General features: G+C 40.6%; 1 protein-coding gene across 9 annotated transcripts in view; it reads left to right on the top strand.

Moving 5' to 3' along the window:
• Positions 1-19,989, top strand: part of Myo9a (myosin IXA) — a 143,175-nt gene that overhangs the window by 54,841 nt on the left and 68,345 nt on the right. For 7 of the 9 annotated variants that reach the window (XM_048329422.1, XM_048329425.1, XM_048329428.1 and 4 more), the window contains 9 exons: positions 102-199; positions 1,471-1,597; positions 5,563-5,652; positions 7,857-7,973; positions 11,075-11,209; positions 11,815-11,936; positions 14,348-14,489; positions 16,866-17,061; positions 19,369-19,488. In XM_048329422.1, the coding sequence (XP_048185379.1) occupies positions 102-199; positions 1,471-1,597; positions 5,563-5,652; positions 7,857-7,973; positions 11,075-11,209; positions 11,815-11,936; positions 14,348-14,489; positions 16,866-17,061; positions 19,369-19,488 (1,147 nt within the window). Of the gene's footprint in view, positions 1-98; positions 200-1,470; positions 1,598-5,562; positions 5,653-7,856; positions 7,974-11,074; positions 11,210-11,814; positions 11,937-14,347; positions 14,490-16,865; positions 17,062-19,368; positions 19,489-19,989 lie in introns of all 9 variants that reach the window. The other 2 variants (XM_048329424.1, XM_048329426.1) reach the window with 2 other exon arrangements.

Here is a 19,989-nt window from a genome sequence, read left to right as displayed (position 1 = left end):
CAGGTTATGAGTTCAACGTGTCTTGACTAATGTCAGCCCTTCTGTCTCACATTGCCTGTCTCACAGGCAATATTGACTTTCCCACTTTTTATCTTAAGCAGGATTGCTTTACAGTGGAGGGGGAAGATTTGAAGCATGACTTTGAACGCTTACAGTTGGCCATGGAAATGGTAGGATTTCTTCCCAAGACAAGAAGACAGTGAGTGTATATATTATTCTATCTCCAGTTGAGAATAAATTATAATTATGTCGTTGAGAGATTTATCTTCCTCAGTAGTGTTTCTTATCTGTTGTAACACTCAATTATCTTAAGTGTTTTGGAGGATTATTTTCTTTGCTGTTGTGGTTGGACTTGGACTTAGGGCCTGGGCACTGTCCCTGAGCTATTTTGCCTCTAGGCTAGCACTCTACCACTTCAGCCATAGCACTACTTCTGGTGGTTGGAGATAAGAGTCTCAGGGAGGCTCAGCCTCCTGAGTAGTTAGGATTACAGGTGGGAGCCACTGGCCTCTGGCTTGATTTTTTTTTTTTTTAATCTTCAATACTGTGAAAATCTGATGAAAGCTAGAGATATTTTTATATATCTACAAATATTTTCACCTATGACTTGGATTTTATGGTGTCCATGATGCCTAACTATAGACATTCTTTAAATGCTGTGACTTTATACCACTGTTTTTTTTGTTTGTTTGTTTTTGTTTTTTGCCAGTCCTGGCGCTTGAACTCAGGGCCTGAGCACTGTCTGTGGCTTCTTTTTGCTCAAGGCTAGCACTCTACCACTTGAGCCACAGCGCTACTTCTGGCTTTTTCTGTATATGTGGTGCTGAGGAATCGAACGCAGGGCTTCATGTTTAGGAGGCGAGTACTTTACCACTAGGTCATATTCCCAGCCCCCTACACCACTGGTTTTATAGGTCCTCATTTTTTGTATTACTGATCTCCACATCTTACCAAGTCCTAGACACATATTCCCTTTGCATATTTAACATATATGTGTACTGTTAAAAAAATTCTTTATTATAGCTAGCTCTGGTGGCTCACACCTGTCAACCACTAAGGAGGCCGAAATGTGAGGATCTGGGTTCAAAGCCAGCCTAGGCAGAAAAATCTAACATTCTTTATCTCCAATTAACAAGCAAAAAGGTTGAGCTTAAAGGTGTGTGACTCTAGTGGCAGGAAGCTCAAGGTCCCAAGTTCATACCTCAGTATTGGCAAAAGAAAAAAGTCTCTATTCATGGAAAATATAAGGAAAACTGAAATGAAAATAAATTATGATAAAAGTAGTAAATTATATTTAATGTAAGACAAACACTCTTAAGATTAAAGATGCAATCTTGCATCTCCTTAGAGAAAAATAATTGTTTAGAACTGAGTCTTTCTAGCTAGGTTTTTGCTAGACAGAAATTTGGAATGAAGTAAATGTCTAGAGTGCACATGTGCATGGTGTCACTTGTGCTTTTGTTTCCCCAGGATTTTCTCTCTCCTCTCAGCAATATTACATCTGGGTGATATCTGCTATAAGAAGAGGACATACCGCGACGACTCCATCGATATTTGCAACCCTCAAGTGTTGCCTATTGTCTCGGAATTATTAGAAGTGAGTGATGGCATTGTTGTAATTTTAAATACTTAATTACTTTAATACTTAAATACTGTAATTTAAACTTTTTTATTTTGTTAAATATTGTAGTTGGTTAGTAATTTTTTGTTTTGTTTTGTTTTTTTGCCAGTCCTGGGCCTTGGACTCAGGGCCTGAGCACTGTCCCTGGCTTCTTTTTGCTCAAGGCTAGCACTCTGCCACTTGAGTCACAGCACCACTTCTGGCCATTTTCTGTATATGTGGTGCTGGGGAATTGAACCCAGGGCTTCATGTATATGAGGCAAGCGCTCTTGCCACTAGGCCATATCCCCAGCCCTGGTTAGTAATTTTTTAAGTAATGATTTTATTACCTTTTTGGGTTCAGGGCTTCTTGTTCACTAAGCAGGTGAACTTACACAGAGCCATGCCTCCAGCACCTCTCCTTCTTGTTCTTGCTTCTTACCTTGCTCAGGTAGAGGTCCTGGGCTTCCCATTGTCTGACTATTTGGAGTTTCCTGTTATAGCTAGGATAACAATTTCATGCTATTGTGCTGAGCTCCTGGTTGAGAAGCAAGGCACCATCTGCTTTGTGATGGGGTTCTCCAGGGAGCAAGGCACCCTAGCCTCTCCTTGGGCAGGCTCCATTACACTAAAATATGGAATGTCTGCTTATCAAACACTACCACAAACGAAGGGATAAGAAGAGCCTCGGGGGCTGGGAATATGGCCTAGTGGCAGAGTGCTTGCCTCCTACACATGAAGCTCTCGGTTCAATTCCCCAGCACCACATATATGGAAAAGGGCCAGAAGTGGCGCTGTGGCTCAAGTGGCAGAGTGCTAGCCTTGAGCAAAAAGAAGCCAGGGACAGTGCTCAGGCCCTGAGTGCAAGGCCCAGGACTGGCAAAAAAAAAAATAAAAAGAAGAGCCTCGGAACGGGAGTGGCTCTTTGCAACCCAGCAAACAGCGAGCAGCTCCGTTATGTATGCAGAGTGGAATCATTGTTGTAAAAGAAGTATCTGAATTAGGGAATCATTAGGAGACTGGAAAAGCAGCTCCCAGCAGGAACTTGAATCCCAGCCCTATGTGCCCGGCAATGCCCGAGCGCTGGGCTCGTGCGGTAGACGCAACAGGGCAGGAAAAAAAAAAAAAATATATATATATATATATATAAAACATGCGATATTCTACAAGGAGCACAACCAGCCACCCCCAGTTCAGAGAGAGAATCGGGGAACGATTTGACAAGACTGAGAAACAAAATTACCTTAAAAGCTTCACTTACAATAATAGGAAAGAAGATTGGAAAGCCAGGCCCCGGTGGCTCAAGCCTGTCACCCGAGCCACTCAGGAGGCTGAGATCTGAGGATCGCAGTTCAAAGCCAGCCCAGGCAGGGAAAGTCCGTGAGACTCTATTTATTTCCCATGAACCACCAGAAAACCAGAAGTGGGGCTGTGGCTCAAAGTGGTAGAGCGCCATCCTTGGGCGAAAAAACTCAAGGATAGCACCCAGGCCCTGAGTTCAAACCCCATGACTGGAGAGAGAGAGAGGGGGAGAGAGGGAAGGAGGGAGGGAGGGAGGGAGGGAGGACCCCAGGCATGGTGCTCCTGTCTGTAATCCTCAGCAAGCTGAGGTCTGAGGATCGGGGTTCAAAACCAGCCCAAGCAAATACATCCATGAGGTCCTCATCTGCGGCAAAGAGCCGGAGTGGAGCCGTGGCTCAAGCCGCAGAGCATCGGCTGTGAGCGGGAGAGCTCAGGGAGAGTCGGGGGCCCCGAGTTCAAGGCCCAGCGCGGGCAGAAGGAGAGAGGGAAGAGTGCGGGGGCGTGAGGCCCGCCAGCTCCGGCTGGTACCTGGGGGGGGGGGGGTCCCAATGGCAGCCACCCCCCTCCCCCAAGCTCAGGGTCTTTTCTGTCGCGCCCCCCCCCCCCCCAGACGCGAGCTGCCAGGACAAGTACTTCAACTGCCACGTGGTGGTGCAGGCGCGGCTGTGCATCTACCAGTACTACCAGGGCGCCTGCTGCGCCTCCTGCACCCGCGGGGCTCGCCGGGCCGGCGCCCCGGGACGCAGGGCGGCGCCGGCGCCCCGGGACGCAGGGCGGCGCCGGGGCCCGCGTGAAGCGGCCGGAATGTAAAATAATTGGAATCATATAATCTATTGCCTTTTCAGATTGACTTAATGTTACTTGGGGACATGCATTTAAAATGGATCCATGTCATTTTGTGGTTTAATAGAGCATTTATTTTTTTAATCTCTGGGTAATAGTTTCCTTGTATGGTGATACTGCAGTTTGTTTGGTAGCCATTCACCTATTGAAGAACATCTTGCTTGTTTCCAGTTTTTGACAACCATGAATAGGTTGCTTAAAAATTAAAACATCACTCATCTTTCATTTCTTGGTTCATGAACCGCTTCATGGAGTTTAACCTTAGTAAATGTCTAAACCGACTCCCTGTGCATTGAAACATTTACTTTCACTTGATGTATAGCGTGAAGTTAATTGTTTACTCATTTGTGTCCATTATAAGGCTGTGGTGCTATTCAGGAGCAGTGAATGCCTCTTTCTTATTTAACTACACAGTGTTTATTTTCTTCTCGACATGTGACTGGACTTTGCTTATTAACTTTAATGGAATGACATCCTGGCACAAGGGGCATGAGAAGGGAGTTCCTTGAATTGGAACTAAACTCACTCACTGGAATGAATTTCTTCCAGGAGATGAACTGTGGTATCTGAAGGTTGTGCTTTTTGAAGGTCATGAAGGCCAGAGCACAGATGGTATTTGAATTCAGGCATTTCAGGTGATATTTTTGGCAAGCATTTGGTATTATGATAATACAGGACATGGTGGTTGGTCGTTGTATTTTAAATCCAGACATCCAGTAAGCACCAAGGCTTTTAGTACTTGCCAGTATAACACAGTGTGTGTTAATCTGCACAAATGAATAGAAACAAGACTGAAGTGACAATGTCAAACCCCTGCTAGTGTTTACTGAAGGAATGAGAACCAAGGAAGTGGCATCCTTAGCTTAAAAGTTAGTATCCATAAAAAAAAAAAAAATCAGGTGCCAGTGGCTCACACCTGTAATCCTAGCTACTCAGGAGGCTGAGATCTAAGGATCATGGTTTGAAGCCAAGTCCCTGTAAGATTCTTATTTCCAATTACTCAAAAATGGGAAGTGGCACTGTGGGTCAAGTTGTAGAGTGCTATCCTTGAGCACAAAGAGGCTCGGACAGCACCTAGGCCCTGAGTTCAAGTCCTGAAACTGACAAAAAAATCTGAAATGTAATAATAAATACATTTAGGACTATTCCTGGAATTCAAGATGTTCTTTCGGGCTGGGAATATGGCCTAGTGGTAGAGTGCTTGCCTCGCATACATGAAGCCCTGGGTTTGATTCTTCAGCACCATATATATAGAAAAAGCCAGAAGTGGCACTGTGGCTCAAGTGGTAGAGTGCTATCCTTGAGCAGACAGAAGCCAAGGACAGTGCTCAGGTCCTGAGTTACAAGCTCCATGACTGGCCAAAAAAAAATTTTTTTTTAATATTTTAGTCCTTGTCTCCTTGTGTGATTATGAGGATTGTCTGAATTTTGTGTGTGTGTATATTTTCTATATTCTTGAAGATAAAACATGTTTCTCCAGTGAGATCAGGAGGAATTTTTCCCCCCCATAATGCTAGGATCAAATCCAGGGCCCAATATATGCTAGGCAAGCACTTAGCCATTCAGCTAAACCTGAATCTTGATAGCAGACTCTTAATTTAGAAAGAGTTGTATATCTTACTGACTTTGTTTTTTTTTTTGGGAAAGTATCTGTGTGCGTAGACTATTGAGCTTCCATTTTGTCCAGTATGTCTTTGTTCCTCTTTCTTCATTGTCTGTTTCCTGTTCCCATTAGGCTTTTCCTTTATTTAGCTTTTCTGTAAGGTAATTCAACCCTTTGTCATAAATCTTACAGAATTTTCTTTTTTGTTTTATAGGTGAAAGAAGAGATGTTATTTGAAGCATTAGTTACAAGGAAAACCATAACAGTGGGAGAAAAGCTTGTTTTACCATACAAGCTGGCAGAGGTATGGTTTTTTTAAAAATCAAATTCTGGCTGGACATTCTTAGAAGTTTGTATTTGAAGCTACGTGTTTGGCTCACACCTGTAATGCTAGCTATTCAGGACACCTAGATCTGAGAATCATGGTTCAAAGTCAGCCCCCAAACAGCTGGAAGTGGAACTGTGGGTTCAAATCATAGAGTGCTAGCTTTGAGCAAAAAAGCTTAGGGACAGTGTTCAGGCCCTGAGTTCAAGCCCCAGGATTGGCACCCCTCCCAAAAAATAAGTTTTTGTTCATTTTTTTCCCTCTCAACAAAATGAAGGTGACATAAACAGATATATTGATTGAAACATTTTCTAGGTCTTGAAATTTGGTCATGAAATATTCCATTTTCTTGCAATTTAAAAGTTATGTAGGGCTTGCAGTTTTCTTGAGAGAGAGAGAGAGAGAGAGAGAGAGAATGAATGTATACGCAATCTGCTAGGTGTAAAGGTACTCTTAGTACTAAGGGTAGGAAAATTACTGAAAAGCCACTAGTTTACAGTGCAATATTGTGGAAGTGTTAAGAATCCAAATTATGTTGGGCACTGGTGGCTCATGCCTATAATCCTAGCTACTCAGGAGACAGTGATCTGAAGATTGCAGTTCATAGTCAGCCTGGGAAGGAAAGTTTGTGAGACTCTTACCTCCAATTAACCACCAGAAAACTGGAAGTGGGACTGTGGGTTAAATTGGTAGAGTGCTGTCCTTGAGTGAAAGAGCTCAGGGACATGTAAGGTTCACCAGAAAGGAAACCCGCCACATGATTCAAGAAGAGAAGAGTTTATTGGGGGGAGAGCAAACTCTCAGCCCACACAAGATGAAGGCACAGGGAGATAGAGGGGGAGGAAGAAGAGAAAAAGAAGGAGAGCAAGAGAGAGTAAGAAAGAAAAGGAAAGAGCAGGACTTGTGTTGAGCCCGATTATATAGGGAAAGGTGGGAGGTGTGGCCAGGTGGATTGGATGTGACCTCAGAGAAGGGGGAGGTAACTGCTTCCAGGTGTGCCAGTTACCTGGGTAATGCAGGTACAGGGCGCAGACTTAAACAGGTGGGAACATCTGCATGGGGATGGACCTTACAGGACAGTGCCCAGACCCTGAGTTCAAGCCCCATGAACACCCCTCCCCATCCTCCCCCACACACAAAAGAAAAGAATCCAAATTATGACAGTTACCAAAATAGAAACAAAAGAGGAGAATCAGAAGTAGAAATTGTTACTGAATTCTAGAGAATGGCATAGAGCTAGCTAAAACCCCTGTCTCCCTTATAGGGGTGATCCTGACTGCACCTCGTGCCCATATTCTGTCTTATGTCATGTTTTCTTCTCTCACAAAATATGCCATGCAGGGGTTGGGAATGTGGCTTAGTGGTAGAGTGCTTGTCTAGCATGCACGAAGCCCTAGGTTCCATTCCTCATCACCACAGAAACAGAAAAAGCCGGAAGTGGCACTGTGGCTCAAGTGGCAGAGTGCTAGTCTTGAGCAAAAAGAAGCCAGGGACAGTGCTCAGGCCCTGAGACTCAAGCCCCAGGACTGGCAAAAAAAAAAAAAAAAAGAAAAGAAAAGAATAAAAGGAATGTTGCCTGTAAGTCAGATACTCCTGGGATTTCTTCCTAGGCTACTGTTCTACCATAGAGCCACAGCTTCCACTTTTGGCTTTTTGTTGGTTAATTGGAGATTAACAGACTTTCCTGTCCCAGGCTGGCTTTGAACTTCAATCCTCATATATCATTCTCCTGACTAACTAGGTTTATAGGAATTAGCCACCAGTTCCTGGCTTGAAATGCTTTTTAAATGGTGAATTTTCTTTAAAACAAAGCAAATTTTGTTTTTTAGAGCAACTTTAAGACTTACTAAGATAATTCAGAGAAATCTTGAGGTCAGAGAAAGGTTTTTGAAAATTTTATAGCGAAGGAATTGTTGTCTTTCTGGGGGTGGATATTTTGAACTAAATGGCCTACATTTTGTTTGTTTCATAGCAATTTTAGCTTGTATTCTCTTAAAGTGGACTAAATTAACGAGTATGTAGAGAAAAATTCATAGACTATAATATATTGAGCCAAAATTAGCTTCTAAATTAAGGATAGTGATTTTTTTTCTTGAGATCTAGCAAAGTTACACTTTATTGTAGTATCTTAGATTATTACCGATAGTATTTCATACTCATGAAATTCTTTTTTTCTTTTGTAGGCGGTGACAGTGAGGAACTCCATGGCTAAGTCACTGTATAGTGCTCTGTTTGACTGGATAGTATTTCGAATTAATCATGCACTTCTCAATAGTAAAGATTTGGAGCACAATACCAAGGTAAAAACATGTGAGGTTACAAAATGTTTTTCCCTGAAAATGGACCAATAATATGTGAAATTTACAAGCACAGGATTGTATAAGTAGTATTACCTCCATTGTATATTCCTTTGTAGATGAGTTCTGTGTGTCACTGCAAACCATTTAGTATGCATTTGCATGCCAAAGGCATTAATATAGAGTTGCCTTTAAAAGTATAAATGTCATTGAGCTGCTGTGTCATTGCAGCTGTTTTTATGTAAGGTCTCTTGAAAACCATTTGTCATCATAAATCTGGACCTCATTACTTTAAATAAATTTGTAATGTACAGTTGGATGTGTACCATAAATTTCCTAATTAAAAACACTTTTGTTTTATTATAACCACTACTGTAACACATACATACATATTTACTTAAATATTAATATATTTAATCTTACTTTATTTTTGAGACAGGATCACAGTGTGTAGTGTATTCTGGTCTAGAACTTCAGACCTTCCTGCGTTACCCTCCTGAGTGTTTGGAGTTACAGGCATGTGCTACACTACCATGCCCAACCACAGCTATACTTTTACTTTGTGCATTTTCTTTAGGAGAAATTTATCATTGCAAAGTTGCTGTACTTAAGGATGTGTTTTAAATATATTATAGCTATTTAAAGTACTTTACAAAAAATGCTGTATACCTCTAGTAGTTCCTGCACCTATATTCCTATTGGGTAGTATCACTATTTATACTCCTGATAGAATAAAGAAGAACTGTCACAATATTTTCACTGCTGGCTGAGCATATTCTCATATTTTCTCCTCTTTATTTCTTCTCTGTATTATTTGTCCCTTCGTTAGTACTGGCCCTTTAGAGCTCTAGGCCTCAAACTTGCTAGGCAGGTGTTCTTTTTCACTCTTTCATCCCTCCTATACTTTTTGTAAACTTGTTATTGTAAGGGTGGTATACAGAGGGATTACAATTAAATAAGACTGATAAAGAACAGTGTATTTCTTTTTTGACAATGTCATCTCTTCCCTTTCCCTCTCCCAGTTTTTCCACTCCCTTCCTCACTCACAAGTTGATTAGTTCATTTTCAACATAGTGTCTAGTGAGTACTATTGCTGTATTTGTTTACCTTTTGTCCCTCCATTTCTGTGCTCCCTCTTACCCTCCCAAAGACAGATAAACAAGACAAAAAGAAAACAACAAAGGAAAAAACCTCGTTTCCATTTCCTACTGTTCATTAAGATAAATATTATTTTATATGATCAGAGGCACATAGGCATTTTACCATTGTGTTCTTCCCCTCAGTTCTTTGTATTATTAATTTATGCTATTGCATTATTTTGTCAATTTTTAGGAGTATTATTGTGAACATTGAAGAGACTCAAATATACATATCAAATTTATCAGTTGAGTTTTAAGATTTATTCATGCTATGGTTTTTTGCAGTTATTTCTCTTATTCTTTTTGTTTATAGTCCTGAGTTTTATATTTTTTTTTTTTACTTCCTGCCCTACGTTATATATTAATTAGTGTTCTACTTTATTTTTTTCTATGTTTGTTCTTTTTCCATGTGGATCTTAATTTCAATGTGGTGGGTATGTGTATTTCAGATTTATTTGTTTTGAATCTATGTTTATTTTTCCAGTAACACTGATGGGACAGTTTTTTTTTTTTTTTAGCTGATTGTAACTGTCATCTGTCTTTTCTGTAATCTTAAAAATGTAAAATTATTTTTATATTTTTTACATTTAATGCAAGCCCTTACCCATAAAGTTGAATTATAATCTAATTAATCAAATTGACTTTTTTATTGGAAGTGTATTATTTTAATTTTTCTTCTTAAGGGCATAGGTTCAGATTTCATCACACAAAATGGTCCTCATACAGTCTTTTCTCTCTTTTCTTTTTAAAAATGTTACTAGGGTTTGAACTCAGGGCCTCATGTTTGCTAGGCAAGTTGGAGCCACATAGCTTTATCCCTCTTAGTACAGACTTAAAATCTTATACATTCCTTATGGCAGTTGTCTCAGTACATCTCTTTGTACTAAGGGAAATTTTTTTTTTTTTTTTTTTTTTTTTTTTTTTTTTTGCCAGTCCTGGGCCTTGGACTCGGGGCCTGAGCACTGTCCCTGGCTTCTTCCCGCTCAAGGCTAGCACTCTGCCACCTGAGCCACAGCGCCACTTCTGGCCGTTTTCTGTATATGTGGTGCTGGGGAATCGAACCTAGGGCCTCGTGTATCTGAGGCAGGCACTCTTGCCACTAGGCTATATCCCCAGCCGGAAAATTCTTTTTTATTCAATCAAAATTTTTATACCAATTGTATTTCAAGAGAGAGGAGAATGGGTGTGGTGGCACTTGTCTAGATTGCATAATGAGTAAAAAGGGCAAAAAGAACAGAAAAGGAATGCAGTGGAGTGGTGAAATTATAAGGGTTACGTACAGAGTGGTGAAGTTAGATAAGTCAGGAAGATACATTTCTTTTTGGACAATGTCACCCCTTCACTTGCTCTCTCCTAAAGAATCTATCTTTATGATGAAGTTTCAAAGATAATTTCCAGGAGGAAAGGATTATTGGTTTTTACAGTCTTTTGGAGCTATTCAGTGCTTTAAACCTTCTATTATTTGCTCTGTGTGCTCACTGGTTTTGGAGCTTGAACTTAAGGCCTGAGTGCTGTCCTTGAACTTTTTTGTTCAAGGCTAGCACTCTCCCACTTGAGCCACAGCTCTGCATCTGGCATTTTGTTGGTTAATTGGAGATGAGACTCTCATGGACTTTCTTGTCTAGGTTGGCTTCTGAGAGTGATCCTCAGATCTCAGCTTCTAAGTAGCTAGGGTTATAGGTATGAGCCACCAGACTGACCTTATTTGTTTTTGAGAACAGGGTCTTGCCCTAAAGTTTAGATTGGCCTTGATCTTACTGTGGAGTCCAAACCAGACTCCAAATTCTAAGTTGGTTTTACCAAGAAAGCTGTTTGATTCCCTAAGTAGTTCATAAATATTAACATGTTTTACAATAATTAAAGTAAGTAATTTAAATTTATAGATATTACTTACTAATAGTCTCTTAAAATAGTTTGCTAAGAGAACTGAGCCTCATTCTTCAACCAATTTTTTTTTTTTTACAGACTTTGTCCATTGGTGTTCTTGATATTTTTGGGTTTGAAGATTATGAAAACAATAGCTTTGAACAGTTGTGTATTAATTTTGCTAATGAACGTTTACAGCACTACTTTAATCAGCATATCTTTAAGTTGGAGCAAGTGAGTACCTAAATATGTATATGCTTTCCTTCTGCCGGCTGCGTGTGTGTGTGTGTGTGTGTGTGTGTGTGTGTGTGTGTGTGTGTGTATATATATATATTTTTTTTTGGTCCCTGAGCCTTGTGCCTGCATGTATTTTTTTTTTATATAAAAAAACAAAAACCTGATCACACTGTATCAAGTGCACAGATGAAAATGCCCTTCTGTTGTGTGGATTGGTAATTAGCGACATTATTAAGTTTAGACAGCCAGGTACCAGTGGCTCACATCTGTAATCCTAGCTACTCAGGGGCTGAGATCTAAGGATTGCAGCTCAAAGCCAGCCCAGGCAGGAAAGCCCATGACACTCTTATCTCTAATAAACTACTCAACAAAAGTCAGAAGTGGAGATGTGTTTCAAGTGGTATAGCACTAGCCTTGAGCAAAAGAAGCTCAGAGACAGCATCCAGGCCCTGTGTTCAAGCCCTAGGACCAGTGCCCCTCCTGTCCCCCCCCAAGCTTAGACAGTTCTTTTAAGTCTTGTTAAAATCTTCTCAATACTTGTTACCATGACTCTTCATTCTGCAAGATGAATAAATTGTTATTTTGTTTTTTGGTTTTCCTAGGAAGAATATAGAACTGAAGGTATTAGCTGGCACAACATAGATTATATTGATAATACTTGTTGCATAAATCTTATTAGCAAAAAGCCAACAGGACTGCTCCATCTTTTGGATGAAGAGAGCAAGTGAGTATGAATCTTTTTTTTTTTTTTTTTTTTTTTTTTTTTTTTTTTTTTGTGCCAGTCCTGGTCCTTGGACTCAGGGCCTGATCACTGTCCCTGGCTTCTTTTTGCTCAAGGCTAGCACTCTACCACTTGAGCCACAGCGCCACTTCTGGCCATTTACTGTATATGTGGTGCTGGGGAATTGAACCCAGGGCCTCATGTATACGAGACAAGCACTCTTGCCACTAGGCCATATTCCCAGCCCGAGTATGAATCTTTTTTACTTTGTTATTATCCAGTGGGCTTCTTTTGTCTTAAGTTTAAATTCCTCATATTTTCAAATAAAGAGCTAAAAGTTTCATTGTATGAATTTCTTTTAAAAAGTGAATTTTTGTGAATAGGCTGGACTTTATTATTGGACTGTTTTTTTTCCCATCTAAATTTGTTGATTTATTTAGATTTTAGTTACAGTTCCCTTCTTGGGTTGAATTTTATGAAGGAGATGTCATTTCAGTTTTCATGTTTAGCAGAACACAGTATCATGGTAAATTAGTGATATATCTACCATGTCTGTGCAGGTGGTAAGTTTCAGCAACATTTGCTATTCTCACCATTGTTGAGTACGCCAAACTATTAGCATTCATAGGTGAATAGAATAATAGGAGGTGGCACCTGGTAGGAGGAAGAAGGTCACCTAGAAAATGCAAACTTCCAGCATGTAATGGTGAGCAGGCACAGGGCAAATATTGCCGTTCAAAAGAGAGAAATGAAGCCAGGTGCGGGTAGCTCACACCTGTCATCCTAGCTACTCAAGAAGTTGAGATCTGAGAATATGGTTTAAAGCCAGCCCAAGGAGCAAAGTCCATGAGATTTTTATCTCCCAATGAACCATCACGAACTTGGAAGTGGAGCTGTGGCTCAAGTGGTAGAGCGAGCCTTGAACATCAACAGTGCCTAGTTTAAGACCTAGGATGGATGGAAACACATACACACCCCTCCAAAAAATGGAATGGGGTTCTGGAAAGGAAGAATGGGAACAAAGCAAGACAAGCCTATCAGGGCAAACATTAAATCCTGTAGTCTATGTCTGGTATCTGGGCACATCTGCAGCTGCCTCATGTCAGGTATGGTCAGGTATGTCACGTATGGCTGCCTGGGGCTTTCCTTGGTGGACATTCCATATTCCTGGCATTTTCTGCCTCCTTGAGGTCTCCACTGAAGCTTTGACTTCACTCTCCCAGGTTTATGCACTGTTCTATCAGGAGGTGAGTGCAGGGATTCCTTCCCTTCCACAGATGGCCTTTGTTTGAAATGTCTGTGGAAGCCTTCATTGTCCTACAGCTCTTGCATTCTGCATGAGAACCAACATTCTGTGGATAATGATGAGGCCTGTTGCTGGAACAAACTACTTCTGTAGCTGCTCAGACCTTGGAAGCAGCCTCTGAGTCTCCGGACAGATAGATGGAGACATGGAGAAAGGAATCCTGTGGAGACATGATGTCCCAGCGTCTCCTCAAATGTCAGCCTTAAACTTTTATACTCTTGAACTTGCAGTGGTGGCATCTGGTCAGTCAGCCCAGCTTCTGCTTGCATTCTATCAGCATTCTGGCCTTTGAGTTCTCACTAGAACCATTCACTAGTCCTGCTTACAGGATTCATCTTTTCTAACCAGTTCTCATCTCCAAATTCTTCCCACAAACCACTTCCAAAGGCTTCTGAACCACTTAGTAAACATTGACCCCACTTCTGGGTACCAGTTGTTTGTAAACCAGCTTTCAGTCAGAATACCTGGGAAAACTAACTCAAGGAGCAAGGATTAACCTTGGTGAGTGGCTTTATCAGCCTTTAACATCTAGCTGGCAATGGCCTTCGGTGTCCTCTGTGAACCGTCTTTTGTTCCCAACCACAGTTTTTCCCTTAAATTACTGCAATTATTGTAAATCCGCTTAGTGTTTATTTGAAATGATAATGGATATAGAAGTATATTTGTTGGCATAGATAGAAAATTGCTATATGTGAAGAAGAAAACAAGCAAAAAATGACTCGAGTTTTTAGGACCTGTTTAAAAAATAAGATGATTACTTTTGGGGAAGTTTTTGTCCCCAACGAGCCTATGACTTGGATTTTGTTTTCCTCTCCCCATAGCCTTAGCCAAGTTCCTGATGCCAGGAGTAGACTTCTCAAGCGGCTTCTCATTCCCACTGTGTGGGATTGTGCAAACCCATCTTCTGACACCTCTTCTGTGAAGAAGAGGCACTTACCCTCATTCTACTCAGTTTTTAGCTTGGTGAATCTGATGAGAGATTACAGTGAAAACTTGGACACTGCAGAGTGTGCTAGAGGACCATGTCATTGTAATGTACTTTTTAAAATGCTATACTAATTATGGTATCTTTTTTGTGTTTTTTTTCCTTTTCCTTAAAAAAATTTAGTTTTCCACAGGCTACAAATCAAACATTGCTAGACAAGTTTAAGCATCAACATGAAGATAATTCTTATATTGAATTTCCAGCTGTGATGGAGCCTGCTTTCATAATAAAACATTATGCTGGAAAAGTAAAATACGGGGTAAAGGTCAGTGAATTTCTCATCAAATACGCTTTTAGGCAAAATGTCTCACTGTCCCTGACATGCTACCCTCTTTGTAGTTTTAGAGACATTTTATGAGGATACTAGTAAAATTCAGACTGTACTTTTCAGTATACTACCATCTTGGGTAATGTTTCTGTTGATTTCTTTCTGAAGATAGACCTATCATTTCATTCTTACATTTTCAGTCTGAAAGAATAGTCATTTCCTTTTTTTGTTGTTGTTGTGTTTTGTTTTTTGCCAGTTCTGGGGCTTGAACTCAGGGCTTGAACACTGTCCCTGGCTTCTTTTTGCTTAAGGCTAGCACTCTACCACTTGAGCCACAGCGCCACTTCTGGCCTTTTCTATATATGTGGTGCTGAGGAATCGAACTCGGGGCTTCATGTATACGAGGCGAGCACTTTACCACTATGCCATATTCCCAGCTCCAAGTCATTTCCTTTTTTAAAAAATATTTTTTGCTTTTTATTTATTTATTTATTTATTTGCCAGTCCTGGGGCCTGGACTCAGGGCCTGAGCACTGTCCCTGGCTTCTTTTTGCTCAAGGCTAGCACTTTGCCACTTGAGCCACAGCACCACTTCTGGCCGTTTTCTATACATGTGGTGCTGAGGAATTGAACCCAGGGCTTCATGTATACAAGGCAAGCACCCTTGCCACTAGGCCATATTCCCAGCCCTTTATTTGTTTTCTTTCAGTACTAGGGCTTGAACTCAGGGCCTGAGTGCTGTCCCTGAGCTTCTTTTGCTCAAGATTAGCATTTTACCACTTGAGCCACAGCTCTGCTTTCAGCTCTTTTGGTAGTTTATTGGAGATAAGTGTCTCATAGACTTTCCTGCCTGGGCTAGCTTTGAACCATCCTCAGATCTCAGCCTCCTAAGTAGCTAGGAGTTGTGGAAAGTTTTTTTATTTTTTTCTTGGTCCTGGGCTTGAACTCTGATTGTGTGCTGCACTGTCCTTGAACTTTTGTACTCAAGGCTAGTGCTCCACCACTTGAACCACAGTTCCACTTCTGACTTTTTGGTGGTTAATTGGAGAAAAAAGTCTAATGGACTTTCCTGTGGGGGGCTGGCTTCGAACCAAGATTCTCAGATCTCAGTTCTCTGAGTGACTAGGATTACAGATGTGAGCCACTGGCTCTACAACTTGTGTTTTTAAAAATTATTGATTGCTTTGAGGAAAAGATTAGCAGGGGGAAAAAAGTGGAATCTTGGAAGCCTCCTTTCTCCCTTCTTAGTACAAGTTACTATTACCCTTCTGGCTTAAGCTCTTTCTTCCTTTTCTATTCTTTCTCTGCCCTGTTTGTGTCCCCTGTTTTTTTTTTTTCTCTCTCTCTCTCTCTCTTTTTCTTTTTGGCCAGTCCTGGAGCTTGGACTAGGGGCCTGAGCACTGTCCCTGGCTTCTTTTTGCTCAAGGCTAGCACTCTGCCACTTGAGCCATTGAGCCGCTTCTGACCATTTTCTATATATGTGGTGCCGGGGAATCAAACCCAGGGCTTCATGTATAGGAGGCAAGTACTCTTGCCACTAGGCCATTTTCTCAGCCCTCCCTTGTTTCTCATGTAGCAACAAACATGCTTTGTAATGACGCTGATTAGCTGATCTCATTTCCTTTCCAGTGGCTTTCTTTTTTATTGCCAGTCCTAGGGCTGAACTCTGGGCCTGGACACTGTCCCTGAGCTTCCTTTGCTCAAGGCTAGTGCTTTATCACTTGTGCCACAGTGCCACTTCTGGCTTTTTGGGGTAGTTTGTTGGAGATAAGAGTCTCACAGTTTCCTGCCAGAGCTGGCTTTCAACTGTGATCCTCAGATCTCAGCCTCCTGAGTAGCTAGGATGACAGGCATGAGCCACCTGTGCCAGGCTCTATTGGCTTTCTTTTTACACTGAATAAAAGAAAGTAAACCATCTGGGTGAAAGCTTAAGGAGCCTAAGCATACTGTTTTTTTGCCTAATTTCCCACCACACCCACCTGGCCCCTCTTGTGCTCACTGTTTTCTGTAGCATGCCTTGCCCTACCCATCACCACATGGGGCAGGCAATATGTTTCTTCTGTCTGGGGTGCCCTTCCTGGTTTGGCTTTTTGTGTTTCTGTCATCACTATATGTAATACCTCTATCTGAAGGGGTATTACAGAAAACATCTTTGGTCATTGTTCAACAAGCTGTTGTGAAATTGTACAATATTCACTCCTATTTTCATTTATTTTGAATTCAGTAGATGAATTTAGTTGACTTAGGTTTGGCTGACCCTTTATAGAAGATACCTAGTCCAGGCAGCTACCCAGTATAGAAGTACTCCAGTCATCTTTACCCATTGTTCAAACATGTCACCATAACACTAACACTAGCACTTTTTTCATGTAGGATTTCCGGGAGAAAAATACAGATCATATGCGACCAGACATTGTAGCTCTTCTGAGAAGTAGCAAGAATGCATTTATCTCTGGGATGATTGGAATTGATCCTGTAGCTGTTTTCCGATGGGCAGTTCTCCGCGCTTTCTTCAGAGCTATGGTTGCTTTCAGAGAAGCTGGGAAAAGACACATTCAGAGAAAAACTGGTAAGCTGTAGTTGCTAGTATTCTGCTATGCTTCATTATTATTATTATTTTTAATCTCTCAACCACAGGAGAGCCATCACAATTTTTTTATTAGTTTGTACAAGAATGGGGGTTTGAACTCAGGGCCTGGCCACTATCCCTTCCTTTTTTTACTTAAGGCTTGTGCTTTGCCACTTGAACCACACCTCCAATTGTGGCTTTTTGTTGGTTAAATGGAGATAGATGAGTCTTATGTACTTTCTCGTGCCCCAGTGGCTTTGAACCATGATTGATCATCCTCAGATCTCCGCTTCCTGAGTAGCTAGGATTGAGCCACTAGTACTCAGCAATAATTTTTATTTTCTTCTATCCTATCATCTCTGACTCCAGATCTCATGAATTGAGTGTACTTTACATCATTAAAAGTGTCTGTGTTTTGTATGTGCAGGTATGCGTTGGTCTGCTTTCGTTAACAAATATTGATCAGATTAGTGAAGGTAAAACATTTGTTACTTAAGCACAGGGTAGGTAGGGATTAGTGGTAATTAATGCAAATTTGAGTTTTGTTATTAAAGAGTGTTTTGAATGAAATAGTGAACTTGGTTAAATACATTGGTTTTTAAACAGTTGAACATTTACAACTATTGATTCTTACACTAGATAAATGATATATAATAGTGTTAACTTTTTACTATCAGGTAAAATACTTCAAACCCATTTTGTTTTTAAAAGGTCTATTTTTTATACATTTAGTATTATCTCATTTATTTTATTTTATATATTTTTTTTGTCTCTCGTGGGGCTTGAACTCTGGGCTTGGGTGCTGTCCCTGAGCTCTTCAGCTCAAGGCTAGTGCTCTACCAATTTAGCCACAGCACCACTTCCAGTTTTTGGGTGGCTAATTGGAGATAAGTCTCGCAGACTTTTCTGTCTGGGCTGGCTTTGAATTGAGAGCCTCAGATCTCAGCCTCTTGAGTAGCTAGGATTACAGGCATGAGCCACTGGTGCGGGTGTATCTTATTTATTGGTTATAAGATTTCTTTTACTATCTGGAAGTTCTTTTGATTTGCATGAATTACAGTGAGATTAAAATATATTCTGTAGGGCTGGGAATATAGCCTAGTGGTAGTGTGCTTGCCTCGAATACATGAAGCCCTGGGTTCAATTCCTCAGCACCACATATATAGAAAAGGCCAGAAGTGATGCTGTGGCTCAAGTGGTAGAGTGCTAGCCTTAAGCAAAAAGAAACCAGGGACAGTGCACTGGCCCTGAGTTCAAGCCCCAGGACTGCCCCCTCCAAAGAATGTGTGTGTGTGCACGCGTGCGTGCGTGCACACGCTCTTTAAATCCCTTCTGTTTCACCAGTAAAGTACTTGTGTTTTGAGGACTATTTGTAGATTATTACACTGCATCTCATTTCTTATTTGTTCAGTAAAGTACACTAATGGAATTATAGTTCTTCCTTTATGTTTTGCTTAATTTGTCCCTATTAAACTACATATTTTGTTTTTTAAAAGACAAAACTGTTCTAACTTGAACACTATTTCCTAACTCTATAAGTGATCTCTGAGTAAACAGTACTCAAGGTGTAACTCCCTCTAAGTCTGGAAACCCTATGTTCAGTTTTCAGTACCTTTTTTGCTAAATACATGTTTAGCAACCTGAAGCCTCCTCTCTGCTGTTGCTGAAGAGACTCTAAACTGGGGCTTGGGTCTCGACTTGAGTGTGCTCTCTTCTCTTTCCCACTGGTGGCTGATTTCTGTCTCACTTTCCTAAGAGGTGGTGTGAGGAGGAAAGTCTGTCTCCCTTTGTAATTTCAGATTTACAAATGCTGGGTTTCTTTGCTCTTTGGTGCTTTTCTTCACATTTTGATCATCAGCGCACTTGTTGGAATTTCCTACAAGTGTGGTTAGTTGCAGGATTTGTGAAAGAGCTGTTAAAATTTTTGATAATTATTTTGGGTATATTTCTTTCCAGGGTTTCATCAATGTTGCCAACTATGTGCTAACAAAATTCCACACCCAGTACCAATGACTCATTATTTTTATAAATAACTAAATCATACAAATTATTTTTCATATGTCCCTAATGTCTTATTTTAGAATTTTGTAATAAAAATAACTCAGAATATTTTGGTAGTAAAAAAAACCACATTGAATATCTGAAAAAGACTATCATCAGGTTAATTGGATAAATCACATTTAATCTCTGTCCATTGAAACTTCATAATAAACTTATAGTTGGCAGCATTGTCCTTGATTCTCATATTGGTTTGGGCTTACATAATGTCTTTTTCTTTTCTCCATTTTCCCCCTTTTGCTTCCTAAGGACATGATGATACAACGCCATGTGCAGTTTTGAAAAGTATGGATAGTTTTAGCTTCCTCCAACACCCAGTCCACCAGAGGAGCTTAGAGATTCTACAGAGGTGCAAGGAGGAGAAGTACAGTAAGGCTACAAACTCTGATCACTCTGTGTTGTCACATATTCATATGGAAATGGGAACCAAGGGCATTCTACGCCTTGGTAGAGCACATAGGCAACATGGCCTACATGGTCCTTTAGACTGTCTTAGGATATTTGCCTTGAGACTTTGGTGCTTTATTTTGAACTGCTGGTATGCCTGTTTAAGTTGGGCGACTATCCTGTTAGCTTGTGATAATTCAGTGGTTTATTGTACTTGGTTGCAGTCATTTGGTGACTTTCAAGTATCTGAGACATGGATAAAAATAATGATAGTCATTTCTTGCCCTTTTTAAGAAGCCATGTAATGTAATTGAAGCAAAATAAACTTTAGCAAAGAGCACAATTTGGGGAGTTTTAGAACATTTAGTCACTTAGGAAATGATTCAATAATTATATATCCTAACACTTCCAAAGTTTTCTCTTATCCAGCTGGTTTTTAACACTTGCTTGTGCTGGTATTTTAACTTTAGAATGCTGATGGTG

Source organism: Perognathus longimembris, chromosome 20, assembly GCF_023159225.1.
Source record: "Perognathus longimembris pacificus isolate PPM17 chromosome 20, ASM2315922v1, whole genome shotgun sequence".
Taxonomy (NCBI): Eukaryota; Metazoa; Chordata; class Mammalia; order Rodentia; family Heteromyidae; genus Perognathus; species Perognathus longimembris.
This window is presented reverse-complemented; position numbering and strand designations above follow the sequence as displayed.